Below are 16016 nucleotides of genomic sequence, written 5' to 3' on the forward strand. Positions count from 1 at the left end.
GAGGTTGATGGTGTTATCCACAGAACCTTTCTCATTAACTCCCTGGTCAGGTGTAGACCTAAACTGCTACCAATGGGGGATTTCCTCCCAATGCATATACTAGCTTCAGATTTTCCTCATTATTATAAGCAGGGGGCAGAAAGGGGTGAATTCGTTAACCTTCCACGCCTACTCAAATCCATTTATTCATCAACCTCCCCTCCTTACGCTGATGCTATTTGTATTTTGAAAAACCTGAATACTCATTGAAAAGATACATTTGCCATGTCTAGTGTGGCTCTTTGATTATCGCAACAGCAACAGCTGCTAAGCTGCCAGTGTTCATGGGGAATACCCTACTTCTGTATCAAAAAGATCACATTAAAAACATACAGTTCTACTTCTTTGCAGAGTTGTGGTGGGAGTCTGCAGTCCATGAGGTTTTTCCATTCTTCTGTTGTACAAACACTGTGATAGGAAAGCTTCTCCATAGTAACACGGTAGATACACTCTGAATGGCGAACTTTGTGGTACATCTAAATAAAGCATTTTATTATATAAGATATGGCTGTTTGCACAGTCTTATCTTTCTTTCTCAAGCCAAATACTTAGATCTGTGTCTAGCTTCACAGAGGTGATATTTCTGAGGGATAATTAGGAATACTTTTAAAAGAGAATAAATTGATATGGAAATTCATGTGAATTTGAAGACTTTTTAAAAAAATTAAACAAAGCTGTAAATGATAGAATCAGCTTAATCGTAACCATTTTATTAACAATCAAATCTTAATCGCAGAACTTTAAAATTGAATCAGTTTAATCTCTGACACCTCCCTTAACAATTAAATTAGTACAACTGACTTTGCTATACAAATCCAAAATGGATCATATAAATTTATAAAATTAATTAATTTCATTTTTTGTGCACTTGGCTACCTTTGTAGAACAAAACTTACATTAGCACAGTGTAAGGCTAAAGCACAAAAGACTGCAAACATTTTAAAGTTGTTCTCATCAGTTTTAGAGAAGGCACATCCACTTAGTTTGTTCACCATCTGCACGACGCCTATTACACTTCCTCGGCTCACAATAGGCATGCATAAAATATTCCTGGTGGTGTAGCCTGTGTAGAGATCTACCTCCCTGAAGGAAAAAAGGAAAAGGGTGAACATTCACTTTCTTAACATGACATCATCTAACAATAATGTTCAAAACCATTTCATGTGTGTTACCTAGTTGTAATCCTTACAACAAGCCTGTAATGTTAATATTATCATCTCCATGTTGCAAATACAGGATAAAGGCTAGAAGAACCTGGTAAATTCATAACACATGTGAGGCTGAAGCCAGGAACTTTCTGATAGATAGATAAATAAATAAATTATCTGATAAATAATTTAGCCACCATTCCCAACAAGCATGCCAGCCAATTCAAACCTCCATATGCAAGGGATGCCAAGTGTGCATGAAGTGCTTGTTGGAGTTAATAGTGGACGGTATGGTAGGGCAGAAGGGGTGCACTCTCCCTGATGGAGCAGGTATGTAGTTTGGGGGTGCTCCTCGATCCAGCTCTATCAATGGAGGTGCAGGTCTCTTTGGTGGGCAAGAGTGAATGTCTTTCACCAGTAAGAGAGGTTATGGCCATTCCTGAATCAGGACAGCTAGAGCACAATTGCCAATGGACAGGTAACCTGGGACTACTGAAATCTGTTCTGTGTGGCTACCCTTGAGGTTGGTCTGGAAGTTGCAGCTGGTGCAGAATACATCAGCTAGGTTGCTTTGGGGGGCAAACTACTGCCAGCACAACACCTTAGCTGCAGGACTTGCGGGGGCTGCTGTTCGGCTAACCAGCCAAGTTCCTTTGGGTGGTAAACATATCAGATTCCTACCTGTTAAAACGTGGATCTGCATAGGCATCAGGAATGTTGAGAATTTCACCTGTTCTTGCTACCTGACCAGCTATTCCTTTTTCAATAGAAAATCTGCATGGGACATAAAGAGATATGCACATCTTAAAGCAATAGGCTTATAAGGAAAATGACATTTGAGCAGCTAAATTTCTCTTCCCGTTATCGGCATCCGTCTTGTCTCAAGAGACAATGGAGTGCGCCTCTGGGGGTGAAGTCAAACTGCTGCGTTAGCAGCACTGGAGTGACCTCTCCAGGGCACAAGCCTGGCAGTGTGTATGGAGGTCCTGGGTTACCAAGACGACAAGACCCCACTCTCAGCCTCGCTGATGTGGTCCAAGAAAAACAGAGCAATAGGTAGGGACTGCACTCTGGATTTGTGTAGGGTTTACTCCATAGCCTTTTCATCTACCAAAGTTATATCGCAAGGCAGTGGAGGTTTAGGACCAGAGTTTTCCTTCTCCTAGATAGGCTACTTTCCCAGGTACTTTCTCAGTGGCCCCAACTGCCCCTAATTTCCCTCTACAACACATACACAAACTGCTTTCTTGACAACAGAACCAACTATTAGTCTTGTCCACTCAAGTCCCTATCTCACCCAGGGTTTCAGACCCATCAGCTACCCTCACCTGGTTTAGCTGGCCAGTCAAAGCTGTTCCAGGGGTCTGGCCACTGCCACATGCTGACAGCTTCAAGGAGCTACAGGTGAGGGATGAGTGCAGGGCAGGGACCAAAGGTGGGCAAACTACCCCAGAAGGAGCACAATGTGTCCCCCTCTAGAGGTACTACTCCTCCCCTAACACTCCATACATCCTTCTCTTGTAGATAAAGAGTTAATTCATCTCCTAAACAGAGACCAAAATACATGGCTAAAGCCATTTCCTGGGAAGGTGGACTGCCTCTTAACTTTCAGATGGATAGCAGCCACAAAACATAGCTACAACACAGTTAACATCTAGCTATAATTAGGCCTAATCCCTAATTATACTGCAGAAGAGCAGCGAAGGAGACTGACTTTTGGTGAAGAAGAAAAACTTGAGCTACTCTGGATTTGTGTGACTACACAAGTCGGCATAGGCCAAAGCGCAGGAATTCACCGCATAAGAATTTCCTCGCCTCTCCTCGTTGGTAGGTGGTCATTCAAAACTCATGATGACGTTATAGCATCAGAGATGTTGTTCTGATGGTGCTGCAGTTGCCACCTGCAGAAGAACTACCTCTGGAGAGGCAAATCCTCATGAGAATAATATCAGTGTGGCAAAAATTGTTAAAGTATCTGTAAATATACACAGAAATGGAACAGATTAATATTGGCATGTAAGAATAGTCAACTCACTAGTCTTACCGTATTTCTTTGGTCTTCTTGAAGACAGGTTTTCCATCATGTTCCTCCCCAATATCAAATAAATCTGAATATAATTCATTGTTCTTGTGATCTACCTGGAAAAGCGCACAGCGATCTGCATTCACCAAATTTTTTGCATATATCTACAGATAAAGAACAGAGCTAATATTAATCACAGTGGGCTTAGACAAAGTCTGTATTATATTTCAAAAGTTAGTTAACTATACTTTAATAAACCCTATAAAAATCCATAGTTGTTGCTACTTTATTTATAAAATTAAGTAATTTGTAACTCATATTTCTTTTCGTACATTGATTGTAATAATTTATCTATACTCATGAAAATAGCCTGAAGCTTCACTGTATTGTCACTGATGTCTGCTATTTAAAAAAATCCTTTATGCAAGCCTATCCAGATGTGAAATTTTGATTTTACTTAAATAATCATAATTTTATTGTTTCTACTTGCTTTTAAAGTCTGTTGAATTTTCCTATAAATACTTTACATTATTTTATGGAAACCACTTAAGAATTATTATCATTAAGTGGTATATAAATATTGTTATATAAAAATAATTAAAATATATTTATTTCTTCTTCTGACAATAAAGATGGAGTAACTTCTTTCTTAAGCACCTCCTGGGATATTTGAGTTTGTGGAGAATGGGAAAGGAAGGTTCCAAGAGGAAAAGATAGGTGCTTTAGAAAGCACGAAACAAATTTAAAAATCTGGGATGAATTTAGAGGTAAATAAAGACTCTTCTATGGATTATTAGTGGAGAACAAAACTGGTACATCTTCCAGAAGCTTGAACTACTCAAAAGTAGCAGTTATGGGTCTGTATGATATCCTAGATTCTGGTCATTTTAGTCTGCTTTAGTAGAAAGCTTTATTTATTTTTAAAAAGTTATTTTCTATTACATTTAGGCAGCTTATTTGGACAAAAACACAGGAAAGTTCTAACATTACTATCTAGAGAATAGTAAATATATTGGGTTCAAAATGGAGAACAATTTCTGTGAATAGATGGAGTGCATATCAAGCAAAGGCTTTCATTCATGGAATTAGGGGAAGGCATTTTTTGTTTATTCTTCTTCACACTTCTATGCCACCTCTCATGCTATTTTGAAAGGATTCCTATCTCCCCACAGAAGATTGTGGAGAGGGCACAAGGAGCTGTTGGGGGTGGGAATTGGTGGAAATTGTCTCTTCCTTCAGGAAGCAGCAGATTTTCATGAGCAGAATTTTGCTTACAGACCTTTTGATTCAGGCCACTGTGGAATGAACCTGAGTATACTTTTAGGCCACTCAAAGAAGTTATCAGTGTCAATTTGAAGAGCATAAAAGCATTTTTTCAGAGAGAAATACTATCTAGCTATATATCTCATCTCCTGGTTTTGTACTACTAGTGAATTATACCATTGTTTCCCCAAGTAATATATAAAACACAAGTCAGAAAGCAGATCCTCAGGGAAGGTCTATGTTGAAAGTGAGTTTTTATGCCTAGCTGCTGTTTCTCTGCATTTAAAACTGTTTTAGGCCACTTTCATATTTATTCCTGTCCAAAACAGTTTACAAAAAAGTACAACAATCAAAAGAAGCATCAAAACAATAAATAAATAGGAGAACAAGGAAAATGCTGTGTAGTCATTCAATTAGATAAAACCAGAACAGCAGCAAAAGATTTCATAAAGGCAGTCAAAATATCAATGGCCACTCACTAAAACCCATGGTTTTGCTTTGTCTTCTGAATAGTAATAATGTTGGTGCCTTCCTTACCTGAAGAGGAAGGACATTCCACAACTAGGGGACCATCACTGAAAAGGTCCTCTTTCCAGTCACAAGCACCAGGACACATCGTTCCCATGGGACACTGTGTCCCAAATTACAAAAGGAATGCCACTAGGCTGCTGAGGGCAGCCAAGTCACCGCGTGAAGCGGCAACAAAGCATTTTTTTCTGGAAAAAAGAAAAAGAAAAAACCCTCGGGCACCTTGTCTTTAAAAGGTAGGCCCACCCCAACCAAAAGTTCTTATAATTCTCCCACCCCCTGAAAGCCACTGAATATGCCTGACCCCACTTTCACAGCACATTAACGGTTCTGTGAAAATAAGATACACGGCCAAGCCTTAAAAGGAATAGAACTGAGTTTCCTCAGTGTATGCTGTTGGCACTTCACTCCAAAACTTTGGACAACCTCACCTAGCAATCTCATGAAGATGTTAAAACAGCTCAGGGGCCAAGACGAGAACTCTCTGGAACACCATGGGATAACTGGGGAAATGGCACAGAGGAAAAATGTTGAACAACTCCTCTCCCCCAACTCTACTGCTTCAAGAAAAGTTATAAACCCTGCTAGGTGCAATTCAGTATAAAAAGCGTAAGCCATTCCAGTCACAGATCTCCCATGTAATGTGCAAGCTTCGTACAAGTCAACTACAATAGAATATTTTGTTTGGATGAAGGCACACACAGTCCTGGCAGAGAGGGGAGGCTAAGATATCTTTCCTCTCCTTTCCTCCCTTGGAGCCGTAGAGTAGCCGACAGCAATTAGTGAGTTGCTGCTGAAGATTAACTTTCTAATGGCTCTTAGCTGAGGACCTCACTTTGCAAAAATTCTAGAACTTCTAGATCAGCCATGCAGCTCAAGTCTATGTTTACCCAGTTGTGAGTTCTCAAGTGCACACAGGGTTGCCGTCCTAGACAAATCTGCTCAAACGACTTGTGAACCAGTTTTCTTCCCTATCTTCTAAGGAATGGATTTCAGCCTTGTTTCTAACTTACACTTACAGCGACTCAGTGAGGCAACACAGCTGTGCTCCACGTATAGCGTCCCTTCAAAATAAATGACTTATTTCCGTGACAAACAGCAAAACCTAAAATAACTATGGATTGCTGAGATTTAGCATATTAAGATGAAATAATCATTAATAAAGCCTTTCAATTAAAAAAAGAAAGATTGATTTTTCAAGGAACTACTGTTAATGACTTGGTCTTTAAAGGTGAATTGTGGTAGCTGCCATGGACAGAACTATATCACTCAATATGACAAATAAACACACACTAAACTGAGCCAACATGTTATCAATCTGATTTATGCCCCTTTATCTCATCCACAAACACTATTTTCCACCCGTCACTGTTGCCATAACAAATCACTAATGCCTTCTGGAGCATCTGAGGTGGACATCCTGAGCTGTATGAGGCTGGTGACTTGTATGACCTGAGGCCTCTGACATGACAATGTGGTGTTTTTGACATTAGCAGCCTGGAAGGGGGTGGGGTGCTACGTGCAATCTGAAACAAGCTGTAGGCATGAACACTCAGTTTTCAGTAAGGTATTCCCTAAGGATTGGCTCTTTGACTTGTGGTTTTAAAATATTACCTTGGAAAAACATACCCAGGCTGGCCAGGGCTTTTCATGGGCAATGCCTCTGGTGCAGGGATGTGGCAGTGACAATTTTCTCCACACCTGCTATTGAAAACTCAGAGCCTATACGAAGAAATGTGGCATGCCCAGAGCAGATGATAGACTACATTCAGAGTTTTGACAGAACACAGAATGGAACTGTTTTGCTCTACACAAAAACCTTTCAAAATGAAACCAAGTTTTCTTCCTGATACTAGTAGCATTTGAATGGCAAAGGGAGAATTTTCATGGAGATTGTGGCGGAGAACACCCCTCCCCACAGTCTGCCCCGATTGGACCCACAGCAGCACCTATTTACTATTTTTAAAAGATCCATGCAACTATAAGTTATGTATTAAGCACCATAAGTACCATATTTTGCGCCCCATAGGACGCTCTGGCCCATAGGACGCACCTAGTTTTTTTGGGGGGAAATAAAGAAAAAAAAATTATTTCCCCCCCAGGTGCGTGGCTGGAAGAACCAGGTCGGGGAACAGTGGGAAGGCACGCTCTGCCTCCCCGCTGTCCCCCGAGCTTGTGGGGCTGGCGATGGGGAGAAGTGCACTGATCCCGGGACTGCAGGCAGCTCTGCGCCGCCATCTGGAGCAGGGCGGGACTTAGCGCCCCGCTCCGGATGGCGGCGCAGATCTGCCTGCAGTCCCGGGACGGCGGGACTTAGCGCCCCGCTCTGGATGGTGGCGCAGATCTGCCTGCAGTCCCGGGACTGCAGGCAGCTCTGCGCGGCCATCGGGAGCGGGGCGGGGCTTCGCCCCTGGCCTCTGGTGGCCGTGCAGAGCTGCGCTGATCCCGGGACGGCAGGCAGCTCTGCGTGGCCATTGGGAGCGGGCCGGGGCTTCGCCCCCGGCTCCCAGTGGCCACGCAGAGCTGCGCTGATCCCGGGACTGCAGGCAGCTCTGCGCCGCCATCCGGAGCAGGGCGGGACTTAGCGCCCCGCTCCCGATGGCCGCGCAGAGCTGTGCTGAGCCGGGGACTGCAGGCAGCTCTGCGCAACCCTCGGAGCCGGTCTCCTGAGGGTTGCGCAGAGCTTCCTGAAGCCTGGAGAGTGAGAGGGGTCGGTGCACACCGACCCCTCTCGCTCTCCAGGCTTCAGCGAAAGCCTGCACCCAGATTTCCCCTTCATTTTTGGAGGGGGAAAAGTGCATCCTATGGGGCGAAAAATACGGTAGTTTGGCACTGAGAATGTGAGCTATAAAGTTTACCAAAGCTCTTTAAGTGGCATTTGACAAGTCACCAGCTCAGTTCACACTTAACATAAAGCCAAACCATGGCAGAGCATAAAGGTGCAGGCTCCTGGAGAGGAGATTGTGGCTGCTTTGCTCTTCCTCTTGTCCTCCTGCTACTGGAAGCTAAGCCATAGTTTGGCTTGGTGCAGTGTATGAACCCCTGGTGGTTCGTAGTTTGTCTCTGCCAGACAAACCATGAGCCTAGGTTCGGGTAACACACCAAGCCAAACCATGGTTTAGCACACAGCAGCAGTCGGACTGGAGCAAGCCATCTGCAACCTCCTTCCCAGGAACCTGCATGTTCACACATTCATGCTAAACAACTGTCAATTAGCACCAAGATTGCTTCACATTCTCTTGGAGATCTCACTATGTAAAGGCAGTGAAAAAATATCAATTAGCAAATCAAATTATTTTATGATAGCACTAAACAAATTTTTAAATAATTTATATGTAATTCTTCTAAAAAGTAATACTTTGAACATGCACTGATTTGAAACAGACACACAATCAGGACACAGTATATAAACTAGATTTCAAAGAGGAAAACTTGAAAAGTAAGATGTAATGTTGACATTAGAGAAAAGATACATTACCATGATATTTTCAAGTAGAGCATCTATTGCCACAATGTTATCAAAATAGGTTCTGCAGGATAATAGGTGAAGTTCTTATTAATAACATCATTTATAGATTTCACTACCACAATGACCCATGCTGGTTTTCATTTACTGATAAAACAATAGGTTATCATCTATTTATGAAACCATACCACATGAATCCTCTCCCTGAAGAGGCCTGTATGCATTGATCATCTTGCTCGACTGTGCCCTATGTGCCCCTTCAAGGACCACATATGGCAACTGGAGCTCTAAGCTGGATGGGATCCATGCACACAGAACTAACAGAAAACTTCATTTGTCATCTTTGGCAGTGCTATAAAAACGGCCAGTGCTGACAAAGCCAAACCACCCATCACCTGTTTGTTCTACATCTGGGTACTTATCTATCACATATGTATCCTATTTTTCCTCCAAGAAGCTCATAGCAGCAAAAATGTTGCCCCTACAACAATCCTATGATGTAAAAACTAAAAGGTAAGGAGGGAACTAAGTGAACAGGGAACTGAACCCAGATCTCTCTTGCCTAAGCTGCAAATTTCAACTTCTGTACCAGACTAGATGGGGCATCCTTCAATTAAGCAAAGGTTCAGAGCAGATGTATAATCATACAATCCAGTAGATAAGATGATAGTCAAACATATGTGATTCTTTTTAACATTTCACCCTGTTGAATGGTTTCTTTAAATGTAAAGGTTCATCATTGTTCCACTCCATGTGTATGTCTTTAAGGGGCCAGAGCAAGGGCCAGAGCAAGATAACGAGACCCAGCTTTACAGCTGTGTAACATAGCAGGTGCTGCTGAGTTGTATTTGATTAAGGCGTGTCAGCATTTGGGTAGAGTATATAAGGAGCAGCACCTAGCTCTCCCATTACCCTGGGGGATGGGTTGGTGGTTGGGTCATGTTTGTTTGTTAATATATTTAGTGTTAATGGAGTTTTTGTTTTTCTTATTAAAACCTTCTTTAAGTTATTTTTGAGTCCTTTCTTTTTAATGCATGATCTCCCCAGCAAGCTCTCTGCAGCGTCACTATACTGCAAAAAGCCAACATCTTTGGTTATGGGCCCAGCTGCTGAGTGGATGACTGCATATTTTTGGACTCTAAGAAAGGTTTGAAAACTCCTTCTCCTGTTAGCGTAGTTTTTGTGGGTCTGGAAGAGTTCCAGAATGGTTGACCGGGTTCCTGAAGCTGAGAAGGCTCTGGTCTTCCCACAGCTAACAGATGAGAACTATAGTTTATGGTCTTTTCGGGTGGAGGCGCTTTTGACCTCTAGAGAAGTATGGACCTATGTAACTGATGACCCTCCTGACCCTGTAACTAATGCTTGGTCGAAAGGAGATGCAAAAGCTAGGGCGATAATTAATTTGGCAGTCAGCGACCAGCAAGTAGTCTATATAAGAAATAAGAAAACTGCCAAAGAAATGTGGGACAGTCTTGCAGCAGTGCATGTTAGAAAAGAGTCAGCTTCTGCATTGACCTTTTTCAAGCAGTTGTACCAGACGAAGTTGCAGCCTGGTGGTGATTTGGCAGCACACTTGAGACGTCTGGAGGCAATACGCGGCGAGTTAATTCAGAGGGACATGGAGATACCTGATATTCAGTATGTTTTTATCATCCTATGTTCCCTTAATGAGGACTTTGATGGTATAGCTAGCCAGATATCTGCTGTTCCGCCAGCACAATTAACTGTGGAAGGGGTAACGGCAAGATTAATGGGCGAGTTGGATAGAAGGGAGGCTTGTGCCATAAGCACTCCTGTTTCCAGAAAGAATGAGGAACGCCATATGCAAACCTGTGGTGATACAACTGCATTTAAAGCTGCAAAGCGTTGTTGGTTCTGCAATAAGCAAGGACATTTTGCAAGGGACTGCGGAGCCAAAAGAAAGCAAAGTACTCCCAAGCCTGTTTCTGTTCGTCAATCACAGTTGTCAGCCCAGCAGCTGGCATCGTATAGTAGAGACAGAAACGAGCCGCGAGCTTTTCACGCTCGGACTAAAGATCGTAAAAGAATTAAAGGTGCCAAGTGGAAGTCTTTTGTTGTCGACTCAGCAGCATCTCAGCATATCTGCAATGATCGAAGCTTGTTTATTTCTTTCGAAGAGGAAATTGGTAATATACATTTAGCCAATTCACAAGTCTTGCAGTCGCTTGGCAGAGGTACTGTTAAACTTGACTCTTTAAACATTACAATAGCGAACTGCATTTACTGCCCATCAGTGGACAATTTATTGTCAGTAAGGTGCTTTGCCCGTCAAGGCATAACTGTGCGTTTCTTAAAGTCTATGTGTGAGTTTTTCGAGGGGAACAAACGTCTATTGTATGCCCGGGAATCTGATGGTTTATATAGACTGTTTTTTCACACCTACTCCCAATCGCCTATAAATTGCAGAGCAGCACAGTTAAGCCAGGGGTTGAGGAATGTAAGACCACATTCTGGGTGTATCCACGTGGCGCACAGAATTCTGGGACACCTGAATTTTGCTGATGTAATTAAGACAAAGAATATTGTCAATGGCCTCAACTTAAAACCATGCAAATTCTTTATGCAATGTCTATCCTGTTGCAAGAATAAGATTAAGGTTGCACGCAAGGGTAGGTGCTCAGATAGGAAAGTAACTGAGCCATTTGAGTGTGTACATTGTGATTTAGTTGGGCCACTCCCACCCTCATTAGGAGGTTCAAAGTACTGGCTTACCCTCATAGACCAGTATAGTAGATACTGTTGGACTTATGCAATAGCTGAGAAGTCCCAAGCATTTGAGAAGTACAAGGTTTTTTGCAACTGGGTAAAAACGCATTTTAACAAACCTATTAAGAACCTGTTTTCTGACCGGGGCGGGGAATTTGTTTCTGAGGATTTTGAGAAATTCCTGGAAGCGCAGGGGACTACTCATGAGTTATCTTGCCCCCGAAGTCCCTGGCAAAATGGGCTTGTTGAAGTTGTGCAGCGTGACTTGCAGGCAGGGGTTAAAACTTATCTGCACGATGCTAATCTGCCCAAAGACTTTTGGGCTGAAGCGCTCCATGCCTTTTGTTATGTTAGAAATTGCAGTTATCATTCTGGTTTAGATGTCACCCCCTATGAGAAGTTGTTTAAAAAACGCCCTAATCTGAAATACCTACGTATTTGGGGTTCAGATGTAATTATGCATTATCCTGCTAAGCAGAAATTGGGTGAACGTAGTGTTCAGGGAAAATTAATGGGCTACCAGCAGGGGGCGTACAGAATTTACATACCAGCAACTGGCAAATTTCATATTACCAGAAGCATGATACAAACTGTAAATTGGAATGGGGTTGCTGTTTTCCAAGATACTGATGGTATAAATGATACTGAGGAAGAAGAGGAAGCAGCAGCAGCAGGAGGTGGAAATGGTGATTCTGAATTAATAGAAAAAGACAAAAAGCCTGTTGAATCTGATAATTTGTTTGATGATTTAAAGTCACAGGCATCTGAGGGGAGGTTAGATTCTCTTGAGTTTTCTGACCGTGAGCTTAGCCTACAGGCACCTCTTCAGTCTGACAATGATGATTTACAACCTGAAACTAGTAGTTCACTCAGTCCCATTAAGTCTGAGGAGTCTGACTCTCCTTCCGGACTAAGACGTTCAGATAGAAAGAGACAGAAGCCACAACGATTTGCAGATGAACATTTTAATACTGTGTATGCCAATAAGGTGGTTTTTGAGCCAAAAAGCTACAATGATGTTCAGAATTTACCTATGCACCAAGCTGTAAATTGGTATAAAGCTATGAACTCTAAGATAGCTTCTTTAAAAGAGCATAACACTTGGTCTCTTGTACCACAAACCCCAGATATGAGACTTATTGATTCAAAATGGGTTTATAGAGTTAAAATGAATGACAAAAATGAAGTTGTAAGGTACAAGGCAAGACTAGTTGCTAAGGGTTTTCAACAAATTCCAGGTGAAGATTATGATTTGTGTTATTCACCAAGTGTAAAATATGAAACAGTTAAGCTTTTGTTAAAAGATGCATCAATTTGTGGAAAAGCCCACTATGCAATGTTTCTCTGCTCTTAAGAGAGTGGTAATGTACCTTAAACATACCAAACATTATAGGTTGCAGTTAACAACATGTATTGACAAAGGTTTTGAAATTTTCTGTGATGAATCTCATGCAGTAGAACAAAATAATTGCAGGGGTGTGTCTGGTATGGTGTTTTGTTATAACGGTTGTCCATTTGAATGGAAGTCCCAGACACAAACCATTATTTGTCTCTCTACAACAGAGAGTGAATTATGTGCATGCGTTCAGGCCACTCGTGATGTAGAATGGTATCTGCAAGTATTTGCAGACCTACAGATGCAAGTAACACTACCAGTAAAAGTTTACCTTGATTCCCAGAGTGGACTTGCTATCCTGTGTTCAGAGACCAATACACAGCGCACTAGAGTCTTAAGATTACGTTTAGAATTTGTAAAGAAACTAATTGCTGATGAAATGGTTGTATTTAAATATGTTCCAGGTGATAGTCAAATTGCAGACATTTTTACTAAAGCTCTTCCAAAGGTTACACATGAAAAACATGTACAAAGTATGCTTTATGTTTTTGTTCCACAATGATGAACCGCAGGGGAAATGTTGAATGGTTTCTTTAAATGTAAAGGTTCATCATTGTTCCACTCCATGTGTATGTCTTTAAGGGGCCAGAGCAAGGGCCAGAGCAAGATAACGAGACCCAGCTTTACAGCTGTGTAACATAGCAGGTGCTGCTGAGTTGTATTTGATTAAGGCGTGTCAGCATTTGGGTAGAGTATATAAGGAGCAGCACCTAGCTCTCCCATTACCCTGGGGGATGGGTTGGTGGTTGGGTCATGTTTGTTTGTTAATATATTTAGTGTTAATGGAGTTTTTGTTTTTCTTATTAAAACCTTCTTTAAGTTATTTTTGAGTCCTTTCTTTTTAATGCATGATCTCCCCAGCAAGCTCTCTGCAGCGTCACTATACTGCAAAAAGCCAACACACCCATATAAGCTACACTTGACCAAGCTATCCATCTTCTTTCATATTGCTAAAGAAACTGCTTTAGCTGCCTTCAGCAATTTCCATGTGCTGGGCTTATTATAACATTTTTTTCTTCCAAATTACACCACCTCTAAATGACTTTTTTTTAGTACAACAATATAGGCAATGTTTATTTCATTTTTAATATCCTCTTCCTCTTTGCATTGGCAGCAGGACACTGACAGCAGGCTTCTCTATACCTGGTTCTGTGAGCACACCAGCAAATATTCCCTCCTAAAGCCAGGTGCAGCATGACTGGATAAACAAGCTGACCTTGCTTCCACAAGCTACTACAGCAGCTCTCTCCCCCTGGTTAATATATAGTAGCTGTCCCAGGCACCCAAAGTCAGTAACAGATAAGCACCAGATGTATTAACAAAAGATGCTTTGAATGTTCCACATTCTCAAGCATCGCTGGCCATTAGATTTCATTATTTTCAAGAGACAGATATTATTCCAAAAATTGTGTACCTTTTTATGTGACATTCAGACTGATAAGAAAGAAGAAATGTAAGACAGTGTTTCTGTCTGGGTAAGAACTGTCATCATTTAACATCCATTCCTAAACCTTGTAGAAAACATCCTGAGGTCAATGCCGAATGCATACATTTGCTTTCCACAAGAGTAACATAGTGCACAAAATCATTCTTATGAAGAATTTATATTTTCCTGCTGTTTATGTACAATTTATTTATTTATTGCTAAGACTTTTGCAGATAGATGCACTCCGTTACTGAAACCAGGATAAATAACAAGTTAGAATTAATGTTTCTTCCGCCATAGTTTACACGTAGTCTTATGCATGCCTACTCAGAAGTAAGTTCCACTGAGTTCAATGGGACTTACTTCCATGTAAGTGTGCATAAGATTTCAGTGCTTATCTTTCTATACCAGCTGGTAATATACTAAGGGCAGTAACAAGACATGACATTTGCTAACTACCTTCCATGATTCTCCATCACGCATATGTCATGCAACTAACTGAGAATGAGTTGTAAGTGTGACTTACTTTGAAACTTCAAGCAGGAAGTCATTCAATTCAGTCTGCTTAGCGAGGCCCTTCGATACCTGACCAGAACATTTGAAATACTATTGCTTATATAAGCAAAAGGTTACATTCAAAAGTATGAAGTATATATGCTATCTAAAATTAGCTATATATACACATACATATACACATCTTTAGCTTTAGATTTATTGTGTTTACAGATATGCTAACTCGGATTTATTGTATTTTTCTAATTGTCTAAAATGGCAGCTCTTACACTGTGAGCCTGAAGACTTTACTGTTGGTGCCCTCCTCTGCATATAAACTCTGAATGCAGAAACCTAGGATACCAGCTCACAGTCAGTTCTACTAACCTGCTCAGACAGGTAAAGTGCTCAATTTTCTGCCTAAGAAAGATTGTCTTCCCCCCATTTACTCATCTTATATAAACAACATCTAAGACAAGCAATAACTGAGGTAAATAAGCTATATTATTTTCTACCAAATCCTTTGGCTGAGTAGTATGTACATGTTCTGGGTTCTTAAAAGAAAGAGGCAGACTCAGGCCTACATCACTTACCACCATTGCCAAGTTCATGGTAGCTCTCTCAGATTTGGTTAGATTTTAAAAAACTGAGTTTGGAGGATACACACACACACACACACACACACACACACACACACACACTCTAAACTGGTGGAAGTAGCTGGGAAGAAAAGTGAGTTACAGAAGTTTTCATGGTGCAGGCAAAGGATTTTGATTGTCCCTAAGAGGAAAGCACTTGTGAGAGTTAAGAACCATTTGGGTTTTTAAATCTCACTGATTCAGTGGCAGAGAGCTAAGTTCATGATTAAGCAAAGACTAGGTGTGGGGAAACACTAGCATGACCTGCCAAATCTCCCCATTTAGTTTGTGCAGCCATTCTGGAGAAGCCATACCTATCTGCCCTGCATCTGAAATCATATGTGACATCAGGTGTGAGGCTGGTATGGACAGTGCTTAAAGGGACAAACAGGAACTTAAAGTGAGTTTCCAGTTTTTCCTTTGCTGGTGCAAGGCACACTTCCACTTGCCCATCAACCAATGTGCAGTGGGAGAGCACCTTGCTCAACAGAATCTGTTTTGTTCTTCCAACACTGCTCTTTGAACCTCTGAAAGCCAGAGGTTCAAAGAGCAGCATGGGGCTGCTTGAAAGTCCTTTGCAAACAGCCTGCCCTGCTCTTTAAACTTGGGTAATTCCATGACAATGTCAACTTACAGACCTATCTTTCATTTTCATATGTAGTTAACATGTTCTATATCATTTTAAAGATAGTTTCCCAAAATTTCATCATCTGACAACAGTTTTTCAAAATGGCATTTTACATGTGAGTAAAACAACCAGAAACATGACATGCAAGATGACTCAGAATTTCTCTCATTTTTTCCCCTAATATTCAGTTAAAGACCTCTCCAAGAAAATAGACAATAGGTTAATGACCTTTTTATTGTACT

At 41.4% G+C, this 16016-nt stretch overlaps 1 protein-coding gene and 1 long non-coding RNA gene across 15 annotated transcripts in view; one reads left to right on the plus strand and one right to left on the minus strand.

Moving 5' to 3' along the window:
- Window positions 1-16016, minus strand: part of PDE10A (phosphodiesterase 10A) — a 188353-nt gene that overhangs the window by 19384 nt on the left and 152953 nt on the right. For 11 of the 14 annotated variants that reach the window (XM_083496429.1, XM_083496427.1, XM_083496419.1 and 8 more), the window contains 6 exons: window positions 14543-14601; window positions 8480-8531; window positions 3232-3374; window positions 1869-1961; window positions 936-1122; window positions 373-515 (listed from right to left, as the gene is read on the minus strand). In XM_083496429.1, coding sequence (XP_083352555.1) covers window positions 373-515; window positions 936-1122; window positions 1869-1961; window positions 3232-3374; window positions 8480-8531; window positions 14543-14601 — 677 coding nt within the window. Of the gene's footprint in view, window positions 1-372; window positions 516-935; window positions 1123-1868; window positions 1962-3231; window positions 3375-8479; window positions 8532-14542; window positions 14623-16016 lie in introns of all 14 variants that reach the window. The other 3 variants (XM_083496425.1, XM_083496423.1, XM_083496417.1) reach the window with 1 other exon arrangement.
- Window positions 3394-9171, plus strand: LOC310703897. The gene is made up of 2 exons (XR_014524442.1): window positions 3394-7007; window positions 7827-9171. It is a non-coding gene; the product is annotated as an uncharacterized lncRNA (long non-coding RNA).

Source organism: Podarcis liolepis (genome assembly GCF_965112155.1).
Source record: "Podarcis liolepis genome assembly, chromosome: 3".
NCBI lineage: Eukaryota > Metazoa > Chordata > Lepidosauria > Squamata > Lacertidae > Podarcis > Podarcis liolepis.